Genomic DNA, 25,273 nt, shown 5'->3' with positions numbered 1-25,273 from the left:
TGATTTACCTGCAGGATTATTAAAATCCCAGATTGTCCTGAAGCACTTTGCTTTCAGATACGGGGAGCAGCACCACCATATGTTCATGCAGTAGGAAGAGGTAAGTAGAAAGCCTGTGGTATGGTTAAGCTTGGAGTACAGCTAAATATATGTACCTGTGTATATAAAGTGTCTGTGTGTGTGTATATATCTCTCAATCAAGAAAGATCCAGGTTTCATTGTCAAACTTGTTCTGAACAAGTTCTGACAACTTATTTTAATAACCATAATGACTAGGAACCCCTGTCATAGAGAAGGCTTGCACTCATATATAAAACCATAGAATAACGAGATAGTTCCTGCCTCAAAGTGCTTATAAGCTAAATACAGTCTAAGAAAATGGTATCATTAGTATGAGCTGAGTGTTGGGTTACTAATCCCATCAACACAAATCAAGGAATAACTTACTTCTACAGTAGAAGAAACTTGGGGATACTGCAATCCACAGTACTCCAGAAAGACTCTTGAGAAAGCGTTGTCACTTGAGGTCTTGCAAGCTAGAAATGTGCTTGCATAGTGATCCTAACCTTGTTTCTTCTAAGGCTACTAAGACACAGCTTTACAGCCACAGGGAATGAAAATGAAAAACTGAGGTGGCTGAGGCAAAGTTGAAGTGCAATGCTGTCTGTTGCTTCCTCGGTGTTTTTGCCTGTGGTCAGCCACAGTTTGCATCACCGCAGTTGTGAATGTGCTGTGGGATCAGCGGGTTGGTAGACAGCTCGTGTTTCTCAGTGGACATCACAAAGTATGATATAAGACTTGAAGACCACTTCTCCCTTTACATTGGCTTACACTGCTATAAATTACCCATATAAGATAGAGGCAAACTGCTTTCCTTGGTCTTTTTAAAAAGAGAAAACGCAGTTTGACAGAGATATTTACTGCTTCCGTCACTGAAATGTGAACTGAGCTGCAAATAAAGCACAGCTCTAACCTTTATTTTCAACAGATGCAGAAAATACGACCTTTCAGACAAGTACCACTTCCTTCCTTCAGAACAAATACATATATCCAAATATGCGCAGTTATTATACAGACAACAAGCAGCACCCAAATGCAACAGACTGTTCTCGGGGAGACACATTTATTACGCTCTTTCATAACAGCACTGTACCCACTTTTTAACAGTCTGATGAACGCAAACTGGAAGGGCCAGCTGGAAAGATTCTCCTTTTTCAGGCTTTTGCTAGCAAAAGACAAATTGCATTTGGAATAAAACGGGATGAATTTTAAATGATGGTGCCTTAAAAAAGTTAATCACCTTAACCGTAGATTTCTAGGAGCTGGATTTGGGTCTGAGTCTTGTTCACGTGAATCTGGAATACATCCACTGAAGTTGGTTATTGCACTCTGGACTTACTCTAGTTTTAAGTATATCGTAGACTTTTTCTTAGACCATGGCAAATTGCATAACATGCAAGTGTTCTGTATCTTTCAAGTGCGACAGGCTGAAACAGATATAACTGTTTACATTTAAGCAAGGCCTCAGCTCGTGTAATCATAAGGCTAGAAGAGCCATAAAAGAATCCCAAATGATTTCCCACAGGAATTTCAATTTCTAGCATGAATGCATTTCAGTCTAGAAGGTCTCTGTTTTTCCCAGCACTACTGAAAATATGAAGGATAGATGCGTGATGTTTTCCTTACACAACAAAGCTCTCAGAATACTTCGTAGCAAAAGCATGACCGCATTCAACTAGCTTTTCCTTCGTATTCTTCTTAACCAGAAACCCCTTGCAAACTTTCCAGTTTTCTCTTCCACAGTCAGATGGCTTTGCTGTCTAACTCCTCTCCTGTTGGTTTTTCAGGTTCTGAGGCTGCAGCTGTAGGCCTTCATCCAGGGCAGTGTATTTTGAAAGTTAATGGGAATAATGCAACACATGGAAATTATACGGAAGTTCTGGAGCACTTTACAGCCTACAGGACCAGACAACAGGAAGCACTGGTATGAATACAAAACCTCAAAGGAAGTACATTCATTCCTGCCCTTCTTCTGTCCCCTCCTTCTTCTGTGCTTTTATGCTCACTAAATATTGAGAAAAACAACTTATACGTGTCTCTCTTGACTTATTTACTCCCATGCCAAGGTCCTAGTCTAACTGAGGGAGCTGATTACAGTTGCCTATACTTGCAAAACATCTACAAGTAACATGTATGCCAATTCATGTACTGCATACAGTACTAAATATTATTATTGCTAAGACCAGAAGTTCACCCAGATGTTGACCTAGATTTTATATTCTCTGAGGTTCAGAGGAAAGCTGGGGGAATGTTGATATTTCAGCCAACTGAGAAGATATAAAACTGATAGCTAGATTCACCTTTGTAGTCCAAACATACAGAGATCGGGCATTTTTACTGAGGTCATAGCTGAAGCCTGTATCTCTTGAAAGGGATTGTACCAGTGGGTGTACAGAACACATGAAGATGCTGAGGAGGACAGAGTTCAGCAAGCAGCACCCACTGCATATCTGAATGGCAGTCATCCTGGCTCCAGCAAAGACGACTCTTCACTGGAAGGAGGTGCAGAATTGGATCCCCTTCAAAACAGCCAACAGGAATCAGGTAAAGATTCTCATGGGGGAAGGAAACCTAGGGAAGATTCAGGGACTTCAGGAAGGAAAATTGCAGTAGAAATATAAAGTGTAATTATTATTGTAGAATATCTCTGGTCTTACTAAAGCTTTATACTAGGATGAGATCTGCCAGAGGAAGTACTCTTATGCTGCAGTTTATTCAGGAGAATTAAAAAATGAGATACACACAGAAGGCATACCCCTGTGACTCTCTGATCTCTACAAGAGAGCCAGTTTCTGGAATGGAAAGGCTCAGCATTTTTAGAATCATTTGGTAGACCCTGCACACCAGGAATTTATGGGCAGTAGCAGCTGGAGAGGGAAGGTCTGCAAGTAACTCCACCTGGAATAATCTACGTTTTCTGTGAATTAAGATTAAAGATTAAGATTTCAGCAAGTTTTCAGAGCATGTTACCACTGTGTCAGCAGAAGGTGTAGGTGTATTTCCTCCAACTTAGAAAAGCGTAACTCATAAAAACCACTGCTTTCCTTCATGTTGAGAGCTTATTCAGAAAAGTAGATGTTAAGGGAGGATGCTGAATCCGGATTAAATCCAAAGGACTGAGCCTGGACTCTCTGAATGCCACTGGCAACTTCTCCGGGAACAGATGCACGTCTGTGTTGATCCCATCTAAGGCCTGGTGAGCCTGGGAATCTAATGGTCACACAGAGCAGCTCCACGGTGGAGCAGCTGGAGCAGTGCCCTGGTAGAGGCATGGGAGCAATTCTCTGGCAAATCTCAACCTGACTATAACTGAAATCTGTTCTCTGGTGACAATAGCATTGCTGTGTGCAAAAAATGTTATCTCCTCACCCCGCCCCTGCCCTGCCATCTCAGTCTTAGAGCTGTGCAGAAAATGCATCTGGAGCATTTCCCAAAATTGGACAGAAAAGTGGCAGTATTCCAGAGGGTCATTACAAACAAGACTGAGATTAACATCCTTCACTTCCCTTTGAAAGCTTGTGCTGGGGTCTGTGTGTCTGAATGCTGAACAGAACTAAGTGTAGTGTCCTGTGCACGGATGTGTGCGTGCACACGTGGAAGAACATCAGAATGTGGATTGGAGCACGTGGGCTGTCTAAACCTCTGTCGCTGTCTCCGGTGGTGGCCAAGAGCAAATGTCTTCCTCAGAATATTCTCCCAGCCTCTAGCAGTATGTTGTTCAGAGACTCCTTGAGCCAAAGGTTGTGTCTTTGTGCCTTTGCCTTTAATACTTCTCAACAGGTTTCTCTGCCCTGTGCGTGCCTGTATTCATGTGTGCTGCCAAACACCTCTAATGACTTATTTTGGTTCCAGCCCAGACACCACAGACCATCAGCTCTCCACTGATCGTTGGTGAAGAAACACCTCTCATTAGCCTGACTGTGGATAACACCCACCTGGAGCATGGGGTGGTGTACGAGTATGTCAGCAGCGCAGGAATCAAATCTTTTGTCCTGGAGAAAATTGTGGAACCAAAAGGTTGCTTCAATCTCACTGCAAAGGTACCGGAAAACGTACACGGCCAGCGTCATTCCTAAACAGAACAGGGAAGCCAAAAATACAGGCATTTCTCTGGTGGCTTGGCTTGGCTCTTCAGATGAGGTAGCACATGGTCTTCTCAACCCTGCCTGGAGTTTTCTTCATTGGAATGCACCACGTTATAACAGCTCGTTTGGTATGAGCGAGTCAGCAAATGCTTCCAGGATTCCAGCTGTTGAGGTAGAGGGAGGGGAGCCCTCAGCTGTGGAATTCTCACTTTTATCTGTCTGGTAACCTGCTCTTTGCTGATACTCAAGATTAATCTTTTCAGGCAAGAATTTGCTTTACCTTGGAAGAAAATCAAGCAGCTTTTTGCCATCTGATAGGCTGGATGGGTCACAAAGGAAGCAAGGAGAACTGCTGCTATTGGAAAGCAGCAGTGCACTTAGTATTTTGGTCATCTGTTACAATAATGAGCTAACAGTAAATGTTTCTGTCACATCCCGTAACATTATTGTTATGTCCCATGGAAGCACGCCAGAGCAGGTAACTTCGACAGTGCACAGGGGATATTTTGATCCATTTCAGTTATTCTAAAAATTTTTGAGGAATGTTTTATGACTCTGGGGATTAGACATGACAGTGGTTCTCAGGCAGTAAGGCAACTTGTTCTGAAGGCAGCTTTATGCAACCATGACAACATGGGGGCTTTGCCACTTATTCAATGGAAGAAAACTGTATTTTCCCTCACTGTCAAGTCTCATATCATTGACATCCTCTCTTTTTGTTTAGATTTTAGAGGCCTTTGCTGCAGAGGACAATCACTTCGTAAGGAATTGCAAAAGACTTATATCCCTAAGTAGTGCTGTGGCCACCATGCCCCAGTATGAATTCCGGCAAATCTGTGACACTAAGCTGGAAAGCATTAGCAGAAGGTTCACAAACTACCAAGAGGTACAACACTACTAGTTATGGGTGAAGTCTCAGGACAATAATTCATTGTGATAACTGGGTCTTAGTATTCTTTATTAATGAATCTGAGCTGCGTTAGAGGTAGGTGTCCTAGAGGCATGAAAACAGCTCTGCAAGTTATTGAAATTGCAAGTTTTGAGGAAAAAGGACCTTACCTGTAAATCACTCTTTTCAGCTTGTCAGAGCTGTGGCTTATAACATATTACTGCAGGTTCATTTCCACCGTATCAGTGAGTAAATATGACAACAGAATGATCAGCGTCTGATTTAACATGAACATAAGTGCAGTGTATCGTAGTGCAAACAAACTGTGTGCTTTTGTGCACAATTACCTGAGCTGTTTGAAAAGAGAGTCCTAGAAGGTAGAGCTAATTGCTTTCATCTGTTGTTTTATGAGCTTTTTTTTTTTAATGTGTTATTCCAGCTGCAGCAGAAATCATATGGTTCTGGAATAGGAGGCAGGAAAAGGATTGTCTGTATTGCATCACAATTTCTTGCAAGTGAAGTAGCACATGCTTGCTTTATTTATCCCAGTTTGCAGATGAATTGAAAACAAAGGTGAGCCCAGCCTTCAAGCAAGCCATCATGGAACCACATTCCCTCAACAGCATGGATTTCTGCCCCACCAACTGCCATATTAACCTCATGGAGGTATCGTACCCCAAAAACACTACCTCAGCAGGGAGGTCGTTCAGCATTCGCATTGGACGGAAACCCTCTATTATTGGCCTCGATCCAGAACAAGGTGATAAAATCAACTTTCAAATCATACTGATTTTATCTGCATAGAAAGTTGTGTCTTTCCACTGCTTAGCAAGGTCAAAATAAGTTCCAAAGAAACACAGTCTTGCCAGTACCCTTTTTTCTTCCTTAAAATTTTATAGTAAAATGACAGCCTCCTTGTGTTGTAAAATAGTAATGCCTTTACGCACAGAGGGCCTTCAGGTCAGATGTTTTTACTGGCTAAGCAGCGTGGTCATCTCATGATAATTTAAGTGTCCTGGCGTATTGTTTGCGCTTAGTAGAGGTGACTTACTGACTAAAAGAAAAATGAATGGGGCCTAATAGTAATGCTAGTGCTGTGAAGAGAGGCTACGTTCATGGGGACAGCATGAGTCAATCAGATTGTAGTGCTGTTTTCTTTGGTCATTACTAAAGAAATTCCATGCATGGGAGCTGAAAGTCTCTACTCTGTCAAGGGGATCTATTTTCTGACAAATAGCTGCTACATAGCATTTGTGCTACAACCCGATTATTTGAGTTCCAACATTTCTTCATCATGATCTCACCTAATGTGCTTCTGATTCATTGTCTTGTGAAGGTCAGAGTGCAGGAATGTTTGGAAGAGACACGGGGAAGTGTAGACTAACCAATCTTCTGAAGAATGGCATTGACTATTCAGAATGAGGTCGATAAAGAAGCCCTGCTCGCTTGAAGATATTAAAATTCCATAGTATTTTTAGTGTAAGCTACGGTGGTTAGCAAAGTACCATACCAAAGCTGTCAGCAGTTTTAAATGAAAAGGAATTTTGTTTATCTTCTGTGAGGACCTAATCCTATATCTTTATATATATGTGTGTGTAAATGTTTGTAAAGCTGGAATAATAACACAGACCAACTTCTGAGAACCTGACTTCATTAACATTTCAACAAATGCTTTTAGATACTATCCATGTTGCCTATATGAGTACATGCGTGAACTTCCCTAATTTAACCTGTTTCTGGACTGCAGTAAATTCAAAACATCTTGTTGGCATGCCAGGAAAAGAAGTAGTTGGTTTTTTTTTTATTTTAACGAATGTTTTTACCATAGAATGTAATTATATAAAATAATTCTGTGAAATTTTATTTTTTCCTGTTAAAATTCCACCTATCCTAAACTATCATTATTGGGATGGAGTGGGGAAAGTCATGAGAGCCATACTAACTAGACCCTTCAATGTTTAGTAGGTACCGTAAATCCAGTCTCATATACTCAGCATTGCATCACCACTATGGCTGCACCGTCCTGGAGATGTCTGACCCCAGAAGATGGCGATCTTGATGGTAGCTTTGGCCAGCAGAATGGAGGAACAATTCAGGAAGAAAGGGGACTCAGTTTTCTGCTGAAACAGGAAGATCGGGAGATACAGGACTCATACTTGCACCTTTTTAACAAACTGGACATTGCCGTGAAGGAAATGAAGCAATATGTCGTTCAGATAAATAAGTGAGTAAAGGATCCTGTATGCAGTGCCGAGAGCAGTTCTGATAAAACGGAGGCATCAGCCTCAGAAAACGGGTTGTGCCTATCGGCCCCAGCTGTCGTACTCTTACACGCACCTATTCACACGTGCACTTGCGTTACAGCTCCTTGCTGGTTGTGTCAAACCTACTCCTGTGCAGATCTACCAGTGTATATATTGTTGTCCTCTGCTCCTGCAAGTCTACCTGAATTCAGCAGCTGCTGTTTCACTTACTATATGTTCTAATGTAAGAATCTATTTGGTGCCACCTGCAGTTTTGGAATTCCATACAGAGTCCCTACCCTTGAGATTTTGTCTGTCATAAGGCAGACTAAGCAAAACTTGTGATTTCAGGCAGCTTTCTCTATGGCACCTATGTTTTCCTTTCTTCTTTTTCTCTTTTTCTGTTTCTCATCATGGATCTCCTAGTAGCAGTAAGGAAGGACTTGAGTAGTGCGTCTGTGTATTGTGCATAACTGGCAGGGGTTTGGTAGCAGGGGCTGCAGGGGTGATCTGTGTGGGAGAAGGCCATAAGCTGCCCTAAGCCGCTCGTGGCCACTTCCAGGAATCCCAATAACAAAAAAGAACAGCCCATCGTACACCAAAACTTCAGCTGGCCGTAAAGCGTGTGGAGCCTTGGCTCAAACATGTTTAAGAAAGGGCAGCAGCTGCTGGGTAGAGCCGGCGAGCTGAGGCACTGCTGCAGAGGAGAAACCCAGCGCCTTGGATGGAGAAAGTGAGGACTTTGGTGAACTAAGAACAGAGCCCTTTCAGGCCACCATGGTTACAGTGATTAAGCTGTACCTCATGAAGGTTGGGTACGTATGGAAACAGGGCCTTTTGTGAACTGGGATTCCTGGATTTCAATGAACCCCTTTCAGAGCTCGCAGTTTTACGTATCTGTAGTCTATGTAAAATGCTGGCAAGGTTGCTTTTGGTTTCACATAGGTGAATTCCATCCTGAGTCATTATACCTCGTTTGTGAGACTTCCCACCACTCCCTGAGAGCTGTATGTGTTGCTTTTGCAGACTTTTGTCCACCATAACAGAACCTACAGAAGGTGGTGCCTGTGAGCCACCATCTACTGAGGAGACATCTCCACCTTCCCTGGGAACAGAAGAGAGTGATCCTGACAAAGCTGAGCACGGTGGAATCAAGAAGGTCTGTTTCAAAGTTTCTGAGGAGGACCAGGAAGACTCTGGACACGACACAATGAGCTTCAGAGACTCCTACAGGTTAGTCTGAAGATTGTGCCACTTTTACCTTACTAATACAATGTTTCGAAGCTCTAATCCAGGTATGGATTCAATAAGCGGGAGGACCTTGTGTGGTTTTTTTTTACCTAAAACCCCAAAATTGTCACATGAACTCTTGCTAAAATTATGCTGTAGTACCTGCAGCTCTTTTCCTCATCTTCGTCTGTCTCATTTTCTCTCAATATGATAGTAGTAGATGACAAATTGATAGATCAGGATTCTTTTCTAGAGCAGATTATCCACTATTTACGTACACCAGCAGGTACATCTTGCATGACTAAAATGACCAGGTATCAATTTCGATTTTCTGAAGTGTGGTACATGTGCATGAACATGGTGCATTTCTCCATGGTTCACCAGAAGGACTTCACGTGATCTTAATCTGAACGGTGTCCGTGGAGTAACATCTGTGAAAAGGAAGCAATCGAAGAGAATGAGTTTGTAAGTCTTGACGCAAGTGTGCATCTGTTGCTGTGCCATGAGGATAACCGCTCTTTGTGGGGCTCTGTGAGGAGGAACGATGAACAGCCGTGTGAGGAGTCCTAGCAGAGCGGAGGTCCAGATTACCCCAAGGTGTATCTTCATTCCTGTTACGAGTATTTTCTCAGAGCTTTTCTGTTCCCAAGAATTCTTCTGTTCTTGGGGTTATGTGAACAGAGTTGCACATTAAATACGAGGCTGCTGCACTTGCTTTATTTAACTATGACGTCTAGAATTCTCTGTCTGGGCTGAGGTTTGCCTGGCTCTGAACTGTGTTGCTCGCATCACAACGAGCAGTATAGTAGTAGAAAGCACCAAAACCCAGCAGACTGGACAGACCTTCAGCGGACACTGCATTTTTGCTGATCTGATGACCCTCAGAACAATTGTAACATCTTCTGATTGGCTTTTTGACAGTTGTTGGAAGTCTCGGTTGAGGTTTTCCAGATAAACTACATCGAGCATCAGTCATGGTGTCAGCTCTGCTTCCCCTAAGTGAACACCATAGGCTTTTTTCCAAAGAAACATACAGGAATTAAACATCTTACTCCCTTAGTTCCTTGAAAACACCACCCCAGCCCTAACCCTCTTAAAGGTTAGAACTAGTTTTTCTGAGTTTGATTATTTGAAATAGTGTTATTTTCCAGTCAGTCAGTTATTCTGTATTCACTTAGTAAAGCATTCACTAGCTATAGTTATTTCATTACATTTATTACCATGGAGACACACAGCAAAAAACCTTTTCTCATAACAATGCCAAAATACCAATGCTTCTAGAAAATTGAATAAAATTAAATATATCGGTCTGGTGTGACTTTCCCTTTCTGTATCGTATAACTGGAAAGTACAGAAGCTCAGCAGAGTTTGCAGACTGCTTGGTCTTATAATAGCCGCTATTGTAAAGGAATGTTTCCATTCAATTCTGCAAACAATTTTCCCAAAAGTCTAAGACACTGAGAAACAGAAACGGGCACTGAGTTTTTTATTTTTCATGGGCCTTTGAAACCACAAATGCAAATGTTTATTCAGGTGTCTCAAAATCTTGTTTTTGGGACATGATTGACTGCTACTTCTCCAGGAATATTTGCCACCAAAGGAAATCTCCTATACTCCAAATCCGTCTTTCTTGGGAGGAAACATTTGGAAACTCAGCTTCAGAAGAAATGGAACAACAAGTTGCAGTCATGTCTGACCATTGCAATTTTACATCCTTAATAGGCCATTTTTACATTTATAGCAAGGCCACAGGACTTTGCCTGTGCGAAGGAGGAAAGACCCTTTGCAGCGAGCTGGGAGGATGAGAGTAACCTGAATGCATGGCGCGTCTTTGGAACTTCCACACTACAGGCCCGATTCTTTACTTGCTGTTGGTTTTGTACTAGGACAAGTAGCAATGTGTTACATTCATGCAGGACTGCAGAACTGGCAGCATCAGAACAGCTTACGTTGGAAGGGGTCTCTGGAGCCCACACGGTCCAACCTCTCACTCAGAACAGGTCCAACAAGATCGGTTGCTCAGGGTCTTGTCCAGTTGAATACTGAACATCTCCAAGGACAACAAATATGAAGTCAGTGAAGAAACAGAACCAGCACTCACAGTGCTGAGATCTGTGGCATCTATTTATTGTGCTAGATTTACACCTGCACATGTGCTCTGAAGCTTTTTTATTGAAATGTGCTGAATTTCTTTCACTGTTAATAGGAATCCCGTTTATGAACACTGTTTAGTTTAAATGGTTTCTGTAATTGAGGCTAATCTATTCTGGGTAACAAAGTGCCATCAAAAACAGTCTCTGTGGGTCTGTCACTTGTTCCAAAATTTTACACATAAATGTGAGAAAGATTATTCTGTCTTATCTTTATTAGACAGGGGCAGAGAATTAAGCATATATTACAGATAATGGTTATTCAAGGGGGAATAAAATGTATTTTGATGGTTTTTGATCTGAAAAACTCCTGAGGAGCTACAAAATTAAGCAAAGTACAGATAAGAAAATATCTTGTTTGCATTAGCCATGCTTCTTTCTCCTTGATCATTTGGAGGTGTATGTCAAATTTCATAAGGGTTTGTGCTGCAGAGTAGCTGCCACAAGTATTAATCTTCTTCAGAAAAAATAGATTTCTTTGATAACAGCATTAACAAAGGACAGGCAAGAAGGTTAGGGTTCTTGCAATTGCTCTTATATTTTTCTCTCATCTCAGTCTAAAATAAAAACAGAGGAAGAGACAATATGGAGAATTTTGTAGGCTTTGTTTTGGGCTTGTACCACTAAAAACACTGTGTCACTTAATTGGAGGGGGACAGACTGAGATCCATAGCCCTTTTGATTACTTTTACAAAGTTATAATCAGTGTAAAGTGAACTTTAAACAGAGGAGATTCATACTAGAGTTTTCCAGGTGTGCATGAGCCAACATTGGTGTGAAGCCAACTGTAGTGTCTCCTCGGCTTCCTGAGATAGTTTTAGGATCTGCAGTGCCCGATTCTCTGATGGTATAGATTCCTTACATCTCCTCTCCCATCTCCAATATCTGTGCTACTGCAGCTTCAATATATGCTGGAGTTGGATGCTGTAATAGCCTGAGAATTGGTAACGAATGTTGAGTTTAGTGGAGATTCAATCTCATCGATTTTAATTCTTTCTCCCCTCCTTGATGCTCACAGAACATGTTTAATGATGTGACCCAGATGAGGTCCGTGGTGGGAAGTCCCTTTTCATTATTTATAGGATTCAGGCAATATATTAAGCATTGAGTGGTCACTACAAACGGAAAAAAAGCATCCTCTTACCGTGCCAGCCCAGAGGCCTTGCTTAATGGTTGTTCTGCATGTAATTAGTTTTTCTTTTGTATATGTGTAACAGAATTAGTTTGGGGGACTGCAGCGTTAATAAGACCAGAGCGATAGAGACTGGGTGTAAGAACAGCTCTTCTTCAATCACCTTCTTTGCTTTTCTTTCTAGTGAATGTAACAGTAACCGGGACTCAGTGTTGTCGTACACCAGTGTACGGAGTAACAGCTCTTACCTGGGCAGCGATGAGATGGGATCAGGTGAGTATTTGCATAGGTACATGCATATTTCTCATACCAGACCCCTTAGCAGAGCTGATAAGTCTTTGCTGATTATAAGCACTTGCATGTTTTAAGTTGCAAATGTGCTTTCTTCAAAACTAATAACAAGAAGAGAAAGGTAGAGATTTGTTCTTTTTCTAGTGAACCACAGTAAATTTGGAATATGGAAGAGGTATTAGACAGGGATAAGCTGCTTTAGTTATTGGACATTTGCATTATATGAAAAATCATGAGTATTTTGATCTATGAATTAGAGATAAAGCAGCAATCATTTTTCACCTACTCCAGTGTGAAGGTGTGCTTGGGTCATCTGTGGCCTCATCACGGATTACGTTTGTAAGACAGTTAAAAGCTTTTCATCTTTCCTTTATTAGGAGATGAGCTTCCCAATGATATGAGGATTCCTTTAGACAAGCAAGACAAACTTCATGGCTGTCTGGAACATCTTTTCAACCAGGTATGTGAAGCATTACTCTTACACAGAATTGCTTTCTCTTTATCAATGTCAATACAAGAAATTGGAGGTATCAAATTGTTTAATGAAATCGTTTTTTGAGGAAGGCAAACTATCAAGATTTTGGGGTACGGTGTAAGCAAGTATATTATAGGACAGTTTGAGGAATCAATTCTGTCAACATTCAAGTTGCCTTGTGAGATTTAAGCAAGCTTGACCTGCCTTATCTCAGGCATTAGACTGAAGGGGCAAAAAGCTTTCATGAAAAAAAGGAAAAGGTGAACAAAATTCTAATACCTCGTGGGATCTAAATGGATCACATTTCGAGATCTCAGGAGAGTCCTCGCAAGTTTAGCCAGCAGATGTCTTTACAGAGGTATAGCACCAGAGAATTGTTTTGCATTATCTTTTGTCTCATCAGCATGTAGATCATCATTGTGCCAAATGCTGTACTCAATGTGAGAGGCTCTTGAGGGCAGTTCATGGTTAGAAAGTCTTAATGCTATTTGTCAATGAGAAATCATTCCAAAATACAAACGTAATGGCTTTTGCATTTTCCCACAAGAGTTGTGTTCAGATTTTCTTCTGCAAGTCTTACTGACGCTGACTGAAAACATTCCAATTGTAGGTCGATGCAATCAATGCACTTCTAAAGGGACCAGTAGTAACTAAGGCCTTTGAAGAAACCAAGCACTTTCCAATGGACCACAGTTTGCAAGGTAAAGAAGAAGGTTGCTTGTATTTAATAATGTGATTTGCTAGGACTTAAGGGCTTAACATGAATGCACGTAGGCTATATGGCCACACAGAGTTACGTAACTATGCAGTCTACCCAGTCATACATTAATGGCAGGTACCGTGTCTGACCCTCGAAATTTTGCATCCCTAAAAGGTCACTTTCACATGAATTCCTTCTGAAACACACAGACCGCTTTTCTGTTATGTGCCGCTGAATCCTCACAGCTCTTTCCCAAGTCTCCAAATCTGTCCTTTGATGTGAACACAGATGGGTATCTCAAAAGGTACAAGGTGGAGATGGGTCAGGTACAAGGTAAATGAGGACTCTGATAGCTGCCGAGGGGCTGACCACTGTAGGTCTGAGGCACCAAAAGGTTCTGCCTGAGCTGCTTAATGACTTACTCTGCTTTTCTTCAGATGGATACTTGCCAGAATAAACTCATCCTCACATGACACTGATTTTGCAAACTGATTCCCATAGAGAGCAAACAAATGATACCATGTTTTCTTTTTCCTCAGGGAGCATGATGAGACTTTGGTCTTAATGGTTTTGGGGCCCAGGATGTGGTCTCTTCTCTCGCTGAAATACACAGGACTTTATTTTCTGAACATTTGCTGCATTTCCTTTCCCACTTGAAATCTGAAATGTTTCCTACTATTCCTACTGTACTTCAGGTGCTGTAGTCATGCCCCCCTGCTCCAACCTTTGACAAGCTCTATTTTTAAGTTACAGTGGCAAACTCTAGAAAAGAGCTTTTTCTGTTTTGTTTTGTTTTTTTTTTTCCTCCCAGACTCCAGAGATAACTCCTATGAAGTTCTATTACATGAACTCATCTCTACAAACACAATTCACATTTATGTAGAATATCTGTTAGTCTTTCCATGCCCTGTTTGAATGAAGAAATAACAGACACCCTGTGTTCACTTCCTTTATTTTATTTTGCTTACACAGAGTCTCATTTATTAAAACTAGATTAATTACACTGAGAGAGTCTTTTAGTTAACTGAAGGTCCCACATCCGTCACGCGAGGGAACAGAAAGCCCTGCTTACGTTCAGCCGGAATCCTGGACCGAAGTGTGTTTGATAGCTGCCACAGACGCCTTCCAGTGGTGGATGTAAATTTGAACGCTGTCCCGTTTCTGTTCGTGAGCGGTTATTTGGCACAGTTTTTCTGTGTTCCTCTGTCTGCTTATGCCTTTTATCACCAACAATGGGGTATTTGGCTTAGCTACGTAGCTAAGTCATGGAGAATAAATCTTCTACTCTGTAATTAAATAATTAGCTTCCATCAGGTGAAAGAAAGCAGAATATTTCATAACTTCTAATCTGTATTGTGGGATATGACAGCTGCAGCCAAAAAGTTGCTCTGACTCTGCACAGCCAGAGGCTCTAGATCTGCCCGACACAGCTGCCCGCACGTCACTAAAGGCAGAGAGAACAGAAGGGAATTCTGTGCTTCGTGAGCAGCGCAGAGCTCCCCTCACTGTGCATGTCGCCCGTGTACGTAACTTTTAGTCCACAATCCTGAAAACTATGCTAGGAGACTGCTAATCATGAGATTATAGGAATAGCCTTTTTTTTTTTTTCTCTTCTGTATTAGATCTATTTAAGAACCTTTTTCATTCGCAGTTGTTGCTATTGATCCTGTATCTCTGCTTTCATCTCATAAGCCGCTTTCAGCTATGTAGCATTTCCTTAACGGCTAACTCCATTTTTTTCTAGAATTTAAACAGAAGGAAGAAACCACAGTTAGGTGCCGGAATAATATTCAAGCCAGCATTCAAGAAGATCCATGGAACCTTCCATTGCGCATCAAGAACCTTGTTGAAATCATACAGAAACACGTGGAAGGTCTGTAAATAAGGAAAAGTTTGTTATCGGCTTCAGGGAGAAGAGATCTTGATCTAATCAAGCCTAGCAGTTCATTTTATCTCAATTTGTCATGAGGCAGTACTGGCTCTAGAGAAGAACTGGTAAAATAGGTTATTTTTTGCAGAGTCCCAGTGCTGTATGGTAAAATCCACCTGTGCCGCAATAGCAAAGAACACTCTCTCCCTTATTTTGTTTCATCAGCCCTTTCAGACAGAATGATATCAGACTGATCTATTTCCCTGTGCTTTTTTTAACCCTTTTAGAAAGCAGAGAGAGATGCCTGGTATACTCCAAAATGAAATGAATGCTAATCAGATACTAAACATCCTAAACCATTGCAGTCTGGTTGAACTGGAACAGGAGCTGAATCTGATGTTCACAGTCCAGTGCAAAGCACTGGGCAGAAATCACCTCCGTAGGGATTCATCTACATGTGCGACTTGTTTCCAATAATCCATGGTAGTTAACAGAGCATTTAGCCTGTAAAATTCTTTGATTTACACCTTGTTTCTTTTTCAGTCGTTAACGTGTCTGTGTGAGTAAGGACTACTAGAGTAAATAGAAATGGCCATGCAGGGGCCAGGGATTGTGGGGAAGGAGGAGACTGTTAATAAAATGCAATCAAATCTGCCTTGGTGTCATGTTGACTAGAGCATTCCTTTTCTTCACGGTTTCAGACGGGAAGAATCAGCTGCTTTTGGCCTTGTTAAAATGCACAGGTAAGGGGTTTTGATCTGTTGCAAAACATCGTCATCTATACAGAAGTCCCTAACACTTTGTTTTGTGTGCATGCATGTGCGTACATCAGAATGCTGTTTTTCCTTAGTATTTAGGTTTTTCCCTGGCATTTTATGCTAACATTTCTCATGCTCTGCACCTCGGGCGACTTTTCCATGCGCCTGACGTCTGTTCTTCAGCTTACATTATTTCAATTCACTGTAGGCTGCTAGTGTTACCTGGCTGCTCACTGGTGTTTCACAAGCACTGTTTTTCTTTTTACCGTCTTCATTTTTTCCTTTGTACAATCCTCCCTCCCAGATGGCCTTTACTGTTTCCTGCTGTGGTGAGAACATGCAGCAAAAATGAGACCTATTGCACAACTTTCTGTGAGACCGTGGACTCTGTCATCTTTCCAAACACAGCAAGCGTGTTAGGAGTTAGGATTGTGTATGCTGAAGTTACAGCCAGGAGCAGACTAAGAGTCTAAATGTGCAGGCAGCACCTAAATACGCTGTGGACATCGTTAACCTGTTACCATGCACAAAACATCGTGCTCGCGGATCAAGGGACAGGCCTTTCCCAGGATGAACGTGTGGTCTTTTTGTAATTGAAACACCTACTTGGTGTACTTTTGTTTGAAAATGAGGTAATAAATAACTGCAATAGGCTGTCATTATTTCAGTGTGCCAGGCTTGATTCTCAGGTCTTCATAGAATGAAGATGAGAGATTTGTATGGCTCCAGGTCACCTCCCGGCTCCTGCCAGGGCTGGTCCATGAGTCTGTCCAAACCAGCCTGTGGCGTCAGTCCACGAAGGCTGCTTTTACTGATAGCAGATATAACGGCTCCCGAAGTCTCTACCTGTGCCCCATCTCCTGCGGCATTTCCATGAAGATCCTCTGGAAAGAGTGAGGAGCAGCTGGCACTGAACCGGCTGTGGCAGCTTTGTGGCACCAGGGATCCCCTTGCCTTGCGGGCAGTCCTAAGCTCTCTCTGCCTTACTTCCAGCAGCACAGAGGTGCGCTGCTAGCAGGAGTGGTTGCCCTTAAGTTGAGAATATGGCCCAGGGCCTGGGTTGCATTAGTCGGTCTATTGTGTTCAGCGCTTTATAAAAATAATCCAGATCTTCAAAGCTTCTGGGTGATGTCTTCAGCTTCTTTCTCTGGGGAACACTGCCCTGACAACGAGAGACTGCTGTGCTGCAGTGCCTGCTGGAGGAGCCCAGGGTGCCTGGGAAGTAGCTCTTCACTTATTCATGTGCCTCTTTGGCCTGCAATCCCCTTAAGCGTGACGAGGTTGATCTGACCAGCATGTGGCTGCCTGGCAGGCAGACTGGAAGCAAAGTTAACACAGGGGGAATTCTCCCAGGAAACGTGAACCAGTTGGTACCGTATGGGCAGGCCCGGTTAATGCATTAAGCATATGGGAAGCCCACAAAATGCAGGTGGGTGGGGGAAGATGAATCTCTAATAGCCCAGGAGAGAAGTAATGGCAGAGACCTTCTTTCAAGAATTCTCTTGCTTCTGTAAACATCAAAAGAAGGGAATCAGTCCAGATATGGCACTAAGGAGCTACAGCTCTTCCCAGTCAGAGGAATGAGCATGCAGGTGGAGAGGCAGTAATAAACAGCCAAGCGGACTAGAAAATTTTGAAACATGCATGTACTCCAGCTCTGCTGTCTTTATCTGTACACCCAGGTCACACAGCCAGAAGAGGTTATCTGTTAAGTCTGTGCAAAGCTACAGTAGAAGCCAAATGTCATGCACGCACACACACACACACACACGCAAACTGCTGCTTTGGCAGTGAGATTGAAGGCAAGTATACTCATGACTTCTTTATGCTTCTCTCCCCCTTGGCAGATACTGAGCTACAGCTGAGGCGTGATTCCATCTTCTGTCAGTCTCTCGTGGCGGCTATTTGCACCTTTTCAGAGCAGTTACTGGCTGCCCTCAACTATCGATACAACAACAACGGGGAATACGAAGAGAGCAGCAGAGATGCCAGCAGAAAATGGCTGGAACAGATAGCAGCCACTGGTGTTTTACTAAACTACCAGTCTCTTCTCTCCCCCACTGTGGTAAGATGAAGAGTTGTGGCACCCTTGGGGCTGCTCACGCTTGCCTGTGTGCTTCTCCGCCCCTCACAGCACAGCCAGAGCCCTTCATTCTAGCAGCAGGTTTAGACTCACTACAGCAGCCTCTGGAGGTTCCCGCTGCTGACAACCATGTGCCAGTATTCCATATCCCATCATTTTCATCTCCTCACAAATACTGGGCCCGCTGTCAGACTGGAACACTATAGGAATCGGATTTGGAGCGATGCTGCTGCATTTAGGGAGGTTTACTGCTCAGTTGTTGGTGACGCATGTGTGCCCTGCCATCTTCTGGTGAAAACACACATTTCAACAAATTGGTGAAAAAGTTCTGAGTATTTCAAGAGTTCGGACAACGGGAAAATCTTGGCTTTTGTTCACACACTGGACACTTCTATAGAACAGGTAGATTGCAGTCTCTCCCTCGCTTCCGTGGTGCTGGTGTTTGAGGCACCATGTCTGAGGAGGAGAGAAGCTGGTCATCTGCACCTAGTGAACAGATAAGCCACAGCTACGGTAGATGAGCTACCGTAACTGTAAAAATGTTAAGAAAAAAGGAGCGTAAAATAGACAAGTAACTCTGACACTATAGAGAAGCAACATTTTTTTGGACTTTGTAAATGTTATAGCTTGAGTGTGGGGTTTTTTTTTTTAATACAATCCAAACTATATGTGTACATAACTACTATTTCTTCACATTGCATGGAACGTACGGACATTTATCTCACGGTAACTGATAGGCTGTTCTTCACATTTGTAGGTATAAAGTTGGGAGAAAGAGATCCTTTCAACTTATTCAGTCCTTAAACCTCTCTGTTCTCCGTGAATCACCTCAAATGACATCTACGCAAAGGGCAGCTAAATGTGTATCCCAAAGTTAAAGAGCCATTAGTAATTACCTTGCTGGGGTGGAGTTAATGGAAAGCTCCACACTCTGCTCTAGCTCTCCTGAACCAAAGCATGCCCGTAACAACTCTACCCTCCTGCCATTGGTCCCCTTCTGGCAGATTATAACCTAGTTGTATCTGTTTCTTTACTCCACAGAAGGAGGAGCGCACCATGCTGGAAGACATCCAGGTCACTCTGACTGAACTGGACAAAGTTGCCTTTTATTTCAAGCAGCTGGATGAAAGTCTTGTAGCAAGTGAGTCTTCTCTGTTTCTTTGAAGCTCTTTTTTTTCTTGTTTGTTTTATGGGTTAATACCCTCCATGATTATGAGTCTAACAGACCGTGTCAGACCCGGAGAGCACTGAGCAGCTTCTCTGAAGCACTGGTGTGTTCCCTCAGCTTCCACTGCAAACGCACAGCGTAAAAAGCAGGGCTGACATCGTGGGATGCTGGTGGCACGTTCTGTGATCTGTAACTGTGGTCTGTGCCAGCGTACCCTACCTGTGTGATTTCGCACACAGGGGTATATGACAGATGATGAGCAGGTCCTGGCAGATGTTTGTAATTCACCCCATTGCCCGAGGTAGAAGGACTGTCTCTGCCCAGCTCTTCTGTGCCCTGTGTCCCATGTCCCACCCTGCCAGCTCTCTCTCCATGTTTACTGACTATGAGATGCCATGAAACAAGATGGGATTTTAATTATTAACCACGTTTATTGTATTAGCATCAAACATCATGCTAGGTCATGCTAACCGCGTATCTTTTTAGGTATTTCAGAGCCTTCATTCTCTCAATAAAGGCTCTCCCTTGTTCATCTAATGATGGAGATGTGAAATGGCATTAGATAATCTAACAAACTCAGACAGCAATGGTTTCACATTTCTCCTGCTGTGGTAAAGCAGCAAGTGTTTTATCTTTATTTCTCCAGATACTCATGTCTTCTACCACATCGAAGGAAGTCGTCAGGCCTTGAAGGTTATCTTTTATCTTGACAGCTACTACTTCTCCAAACTGCCTTCTCGGTTTCAGAATGGGGGAAGCTTGAAACTGCACGCGGTGCTCTTTACAAAAGGTGTCTATAAAAAGCTTTCTTGAGAAAAATAAGCTAACTGATGATGTTGACAGATTCAAAATAAAGAATGACCATGAAGCCCTTAATGCAGCTGAGAACTACAGACGTATTTAAGAAGCAGATGTTTCTATTCTAGGAAGACCTGGGGAGTGCTAGATTTTAGACTAAGACACAGTCATGAGACCAAGATATGCCCGTTTGGGGCTTTTTTATGCCTTCCTGTAAAGGTCATGGAGACGTTATATTGGACTACGCAGACGATCTGATCTAGGATGGTATCAGGAGATGTTCCCAGGCGACAGAGAAGTGTTTTTAAAAGCATACGCCATGACCGAATCATCTGGGCTGGAAATCAACTTGATACGCAAATATTCCCACCAAAATACAGAGCAGGAGGTTTCCTTCAGGGGGATATTAATGGGGAGTAATTGCCGTTAGACAGAACTGCTTTCTGTGAAGCCCACCTTTATGATACTACCACTATATTCCCATACTGGGAAATGCATGAAATTTATGCAGTAACAGAATCAGCCTTGACATGATCCAACAGTCACTTGCTGAGCAGTGAGATGATACAGAGACAAATAAATAAATGAATAAAAAGAAAACTAATAACATAGGTTTAGTAAAATGTTTTCTTCTTCAGCTCTGGAGAGTACGGAGGGGCAATCACAACCCGCTGGCTCATCTCCAGAAGAACTTCCACAGCAAATTAATGGTATTTCACTTGAAAAAGTGCAGCAATACTACCGTAAACTCAGGTATTTCATGCTTCTCCTTTGCCTTAAAAGACATTGAAAAGTGCACTGCTTGCTAAGGACCTTAAAACTTAATGGGAAAGAGATTCCAGTCCTGATGGTTTCTTGTACAAATATGATTTTTGGAGATCCTCATTGTGTGGGAAACTTGTTAATTTTCTTCCCGAGGTTAAGCTCGTTCTGAAGTAGTGCACGGTACAGGATGAAATTCCCACCTAATTTGACTTCAGAATTTTGTGCAGAGCTAAAATCACATAAAAAGGGGGATTTGGAACATTTTAGTACAGACTCTGTAAATTACTGCAATCAAAACGGTTCAATAAGAAAGCAGATCTTGAAGTACAAGATTTTTAGCATAGCCTTCTCAGATGTTTTATACAAGATAATATACACATATGTGCTTGAAATGAGACGCGCCAGCTAATGGAGTCCTTGCTGCCTTTTTGCAGGACGTTTTACCTAGAGAGATCAAACTTGCCCACTGATTCCAATACTACTGCAGTGAAGATTGACCAGGTATTGTTATTGCGTTTCTTTCTGCAATAAATTCTCTCATAGAAATATTATTTCTCTAAAATCCCAGTCGTGGGACACCCATATGGCAGACCTGCGCAAACCCAAACATCATTTAAAAAATGCTCCCTACCCTAAAGAAGTGATCTGAATTTCTCTGAAGCTTGGCTACACTTCTTTTGTTTAGAAGAAAATGTGCAGAACTGGGGTTGACACGAAAACCTTACCTTAGGCGCTCGTAAGGCTCCGTATCGCTCTGACTGCCCCTGCAAATACGGTGTCTGATGTTAGAATGAATTCATTGTCCTCTCCCACAGAGGGATGAAAAGGAACAAACGTTCAATTTGCAAGTTGCGCTTTGTTCACAGTTATAGAAGAAAACAACAGGAAAATAGTATTTCCCAGCATCTCATGTAAAGGCAGCCTGTCTAGCCGGGACAGGTGACGTATGTGAACATGCGCATGTAAGGCATGAAGTAGTACTGCAGGGAAGAGAAAACGAGAGGCTGTCTTTGCAGTTGTAATATACATTGTAAACAATCTCTGTGACGTGTGGTAATTGCAAAAAATTGCCACAAGCCTAAGTAATTATTTGTATTTTTCCGCTTCCAGAGTTCATCTCTGTTCTAAATAGTGCTACTCTTGTGTAGGTTATTGTGCTTAGACATAGGGTAAAGAATTGTAAATGTCTTTATAACTGAAGGTGTAAGTGTGCCACTGATGCATTTTTTTATGGCTTTGTTTAGCTTATTCGCCCCATTAATGCAATGGATGAGCTTTGCAGGCTGATGAAGTCTTTCATTAACACAAAACCAACCCAGCCAGGATATTCTAGCAGTACCACCTCAGGCGCTGGCCTGCTGCCTATATCCTCTGAGCTCTGTTACCGACTGGGAGCCTGTCAGATTACCATGTGCGGCACTGGGATGCAGAGGTGAGATTTAAGAAACCTGTGCGTTACTGGTGTGATGACAACTTTGGTCCTTTCTAGAGATTTGAGCGATATATTTGATTCTGTTCAAAGCAATAGAAAGATAGATAGTAGGGGAATATAATACGGACCTAAATCTACTACCGTCTTTATTTTAGGGTAGGTTGTGACTTTTAATACTTTCGTTAATAATGAGTATTGCCACACAAACTTTCTTATGTTTCAGTGCATCAGCCAGTGCAACTGACTGAGTGATCTCATTGCATATAACGTTCAGTCAACGTTGGCTTCAGTCACACCCAGAAAATGTAGGAAGTTGCTCAACATTGGCTTTAGAATCTTGGTGCGTGCAAGCATTGATTCTAAACACGCCACTGTTCTTCCAGTGTCTCAAAACCATTGACTAAAGAAAAGATTCATTTGTGAATAACTTTATACGAATCCATGCAGAAGAGCAGTGAAACATAGCCTTGTAGTAGTGATGCTGGAGACTCAAACAATCGCAGTCTCTAGGTGTAACGAGACTGGAAATGCAGGACAGGTAATTTTATAGTTTTGTAAGTAAAAAGCTAAAAAGAGTAAATATAAGAACAGGAGCTAACAGAAGTCATACTTAACAGGTAAGTGTCCTGCACATACCTATTTGTACATTTTTAAATATGATCTGCGATTTAATCTCTCTTGTTCCCATGTTCAGAAGTACATTGAGTGTGTCCCTGGAGCAAGCAGCCATACTGGCTCGAAGTCATGGACTTTTGCCCAAGTGCATCATGCAAGCTACAGACATCATGCGAAAGCAAGTAAGCACTGGGACGTGTGTCTGCTGCGTGCCACCGTTTTCATTCCAGTAACACCATTGTACAAACACCAGTTTATTTCAGCGTGGCGCTGTATTTTGTGCGCTACAAACCCATATAGCCAAACTTCTCTTCATGTCAGAATAGCTACACGTATACGTAATAGGAACAAATTAACTTTTGCATGCATTAGCAATTAAAATACATGCCTCGGTGTACATTATTTAAAGTGTGTGCCTTGATGGTTAGAAAGTAGAGATTATCCGGTCTCTGTATGTAAATTTCTGTATAGAAAAAACAAGTCTCAATCACAGTGTTAAATAGTAGAAATTCCCTAGTGCTCGACAGCAGTGCTTGTAAAGTGCTTTGGGACTAATTCCATCTTTTAAGTAAACACAGATGACTAATGTATCCACCCAATGGATTCCAAATCTTCTAAAAGTAGTTAATGGATTCTCAAATAGAAACCATACTGCCATTATAATATTTTCCCCTAAGGATCAGATGCTTTATCAATACTGTCAGTACCATAAATTCTCTGTTTCCTTAGGGACCAAGGGTTGAAATCTCTGCCAAGAACCTGAAAGTGATGGACCAAATGCCACAGTGTGCACCTCGGTAGGTTATTATGTGTTATGCGTTTTATCTGAGTGCTGGTTTTATATTTCTGTAACAGTTGTGGAGTTCCTGTTATAACCAAAGATCTCCTTAGTAGCAGTAGTGGAAAAAAGAAAAAATTCCTGTTCTTCTTTCTCGCTGTACTAAACTAAGTGCATTGTAGATTAATCAGTTTGCTGCTTACAATTTGCAGATCGTTAACGTCAAAGGTTTCTGCATTTTCTGAATAAAACATAACCGATCAGAGAGAGGGGTCTTTTTGGACTGTTGCTGTGAGTTGGCAAAGCTAGTGACTGACAGCCATCTGCGGAATGCTTAGAAGGAAGAATTCCTGAATGGCCGATCTGACTGCAGATACGCAAAGATAATTCATAGGCTAACACTGTTCTGTGCTTAGAAGAGCCTGGCGGTTTAGTTATGGCAGAGCAGGTTTAAGAGCAAGCACTTCAAGTCAGAGTAACCATCCAGTAACGCAGCTCTACAGGAGATCAGTTGCCCGGGGTTATGTGTTTTTGTCTAGAAGACAACTTAGAAAAGCACTGTACATTTGTGAATCCTACTGCACCTAACGGGAGCTAGAGATGTTCTTCATCTCTCTCTACAGGATAAGAATTTTTTTAAGAAAAGTATCTCTTTCTGGTCAGTCTCCTCCAACTTCATATATCAGAGAGAATATTCTTCAATAAACTGTAACAGCATTTCCCCACAATAGTCGTAACAAATCGTCATGATTTAGATGACCATATATACAGGATCAGTCTGTACAAATATCAGAGAAACTTCTGATTCTACTCTGGTTAATGGCATTGTTCACATGAAGGCAAAACAGTCCTGGCGTGCAGGAATCGGCATCAGAAAAGATCCGTAAAGTCTGTGCCCTCCCGTCGGTTAGAGCGAGTGCATTGCTAGGGCGGGAGGCCTCCAAAGAGCAGTAGTTCAGTGTCAAGAAGCCTTCCTTAAAACACTGGTATCTTAGTCACCCATTAAGACTTCCGAGTTAGTTAAAAAAAAAAAAAAAAAAAAAAAAAAGAGGTGGGGCTTGTTTAGTTTCCTATCTGCTCCTCAAAATGTTTGTAGGAAATTATTTTAAACTTGAGAGACTGTGATGCTGCTTGCTGTAACAGCCTGGCCTTGGTTTATTTTCTCAGAGGCCTTAAAAAGAACAATATTTTGCATTTAGAACCGTATCCTTCTGTTGGATTGTAATTGCTATTTCAAAAAGGAATAAAAGAATGGTCTGTGTTGGCTCCTGGACCATGTCCCCAGTGTCATCCATCAGCGTTTTAGCAGCATGGTTATTTTGCCGTATTAATGGCCGCACATTACTTTGGTTCCGTTTTTATGGCCATAACAGCATGCGATGTTCAAAAAGAAACAGCTTTACAAACAAATCATAAGATGAGGCATTTCTCTTCTTTCGTATACACCCTAAATCACACTGACAAATTCCAGGACTGCTTACTTGGATTATTTCAGGGCAATAAAGCTCAGATGCATGCGTTCCTACTGAGCTCCATCATCATAATGTGAAATAAAACTGAGCAAAGTTAAAAGGAGATCTGGTGAATTAACAATTCTCAGGATTATATTTCCTAGCATTGAGGTTTGTCAAACTCTGTAGTAGCAGTCTTGACAGAGCAGTTACAAAACACTTGAGTTTACTCAAATGTAAAGTAGAAAAAGCCAAGAAAAAGCTACCACAGCCAGTCATATATGAATGACAGTCAGGATC

General features: G+C 42.0%; 1 protein-coding gene across 3 annotated transcripts in view; it reads left to right on the top strand.

Annotated features, from left to right (window-relative positions):
* The window catches only part of PREX1 (phosphatidylinositol-3,4,5-trisphosphate dependent Rac exchange factor 1), a 173,093-nt gene that overhangs the window by 145,203 nt on the left and 2,617 nt on the right, over positions 1–25,273 (top strand). For 2 of the 3 annotated variants that reach the window (XM_082325613.1, XM_082325611.1), the window contains exons 19-39: positions 15–100; positions 1,848–1,984; positions 2,433–2,604; positions 3,913–4,100; positions 4,870–5,031; positions 5,584–5,794; positions 6,997–7,258; positions 8,304–8,510; positions 11,974–12,062; positions 12,458–12,540; positions 13,166–13,256; positions 15,000–15,128; positions 15,827–15,868; positions 17,731–17,948; positions 19,008–19,107; positions 19,781–19,924; positions 20,571–20,685; positions 21,132–21,198; positions 21,942–22,129; positions 22,824–22,926; positions 23,474–23,541. In XM_082325613.1, coding sequence (XP_082181739.1) covers positions 15–100; positions 1,848–1,984; positions 2,433–2,604; positions 3,913–4,100; positions 4,870–5,031; positions 5,584–5,794; positions 6,997–7,258; positions 8,304–8,510; positions 11,974–12,062; positions 12,458–12,540; positions 13,166–13,256; positions 15,000–15,128; positions 15,827–15,868; positions 17,731–17,948; positions 19,008–19,107; positions 19,781–19,924; positions 20,571–20,685; positions 21,132–21,198; positions 21,942–22,129; positions 22,824–22,926; positions 23,474–23,541 — 2,862 coding nt within the window. The remainder of the gene's footprint in view (positions 1–14; positions 101–1,847; positions 1,985–2,432; positions 2,605–3,912; positions 4,101–4,869; positions 5,032–5,583; positions 5,795–6,996; positions 7,259–8,303; positions 8,511–11,973; positions 12,063–12,457; positions 12,541–13,165; positions 13,257–14,999; positions 15,129–15,826; positions 15,869–17,730; positions 17,949–19,007; positions 19,108–19,780; positions 19,925–20,570; positions 20,686–21,131; positions 21,199–21,941; positions 22,130–22,823; positions 22,927–23,473; positions 23,542–25,273) is intronic. The other variant, XM_082325612.1, reaches the window with a different exon arrangement.

The sequence above is a fragment of the Platalea leucorodia genome, assembly GCF_965183815.1.
Source record: "Platalea leucorodia genome assembly, chromosome: 13".
Taxonomy (NCBI): Eukaryota; Metazoa; Chordata; class Aves; order Pelecaniformes; family Threskiornithidae; genus Platalea; species Platalea leucorodia.
The sequence above is the reverse complement of the archived record's forward strand: the minus strand, read 5'-3'. Positions and strand labels throughout refer to the sequence as shown.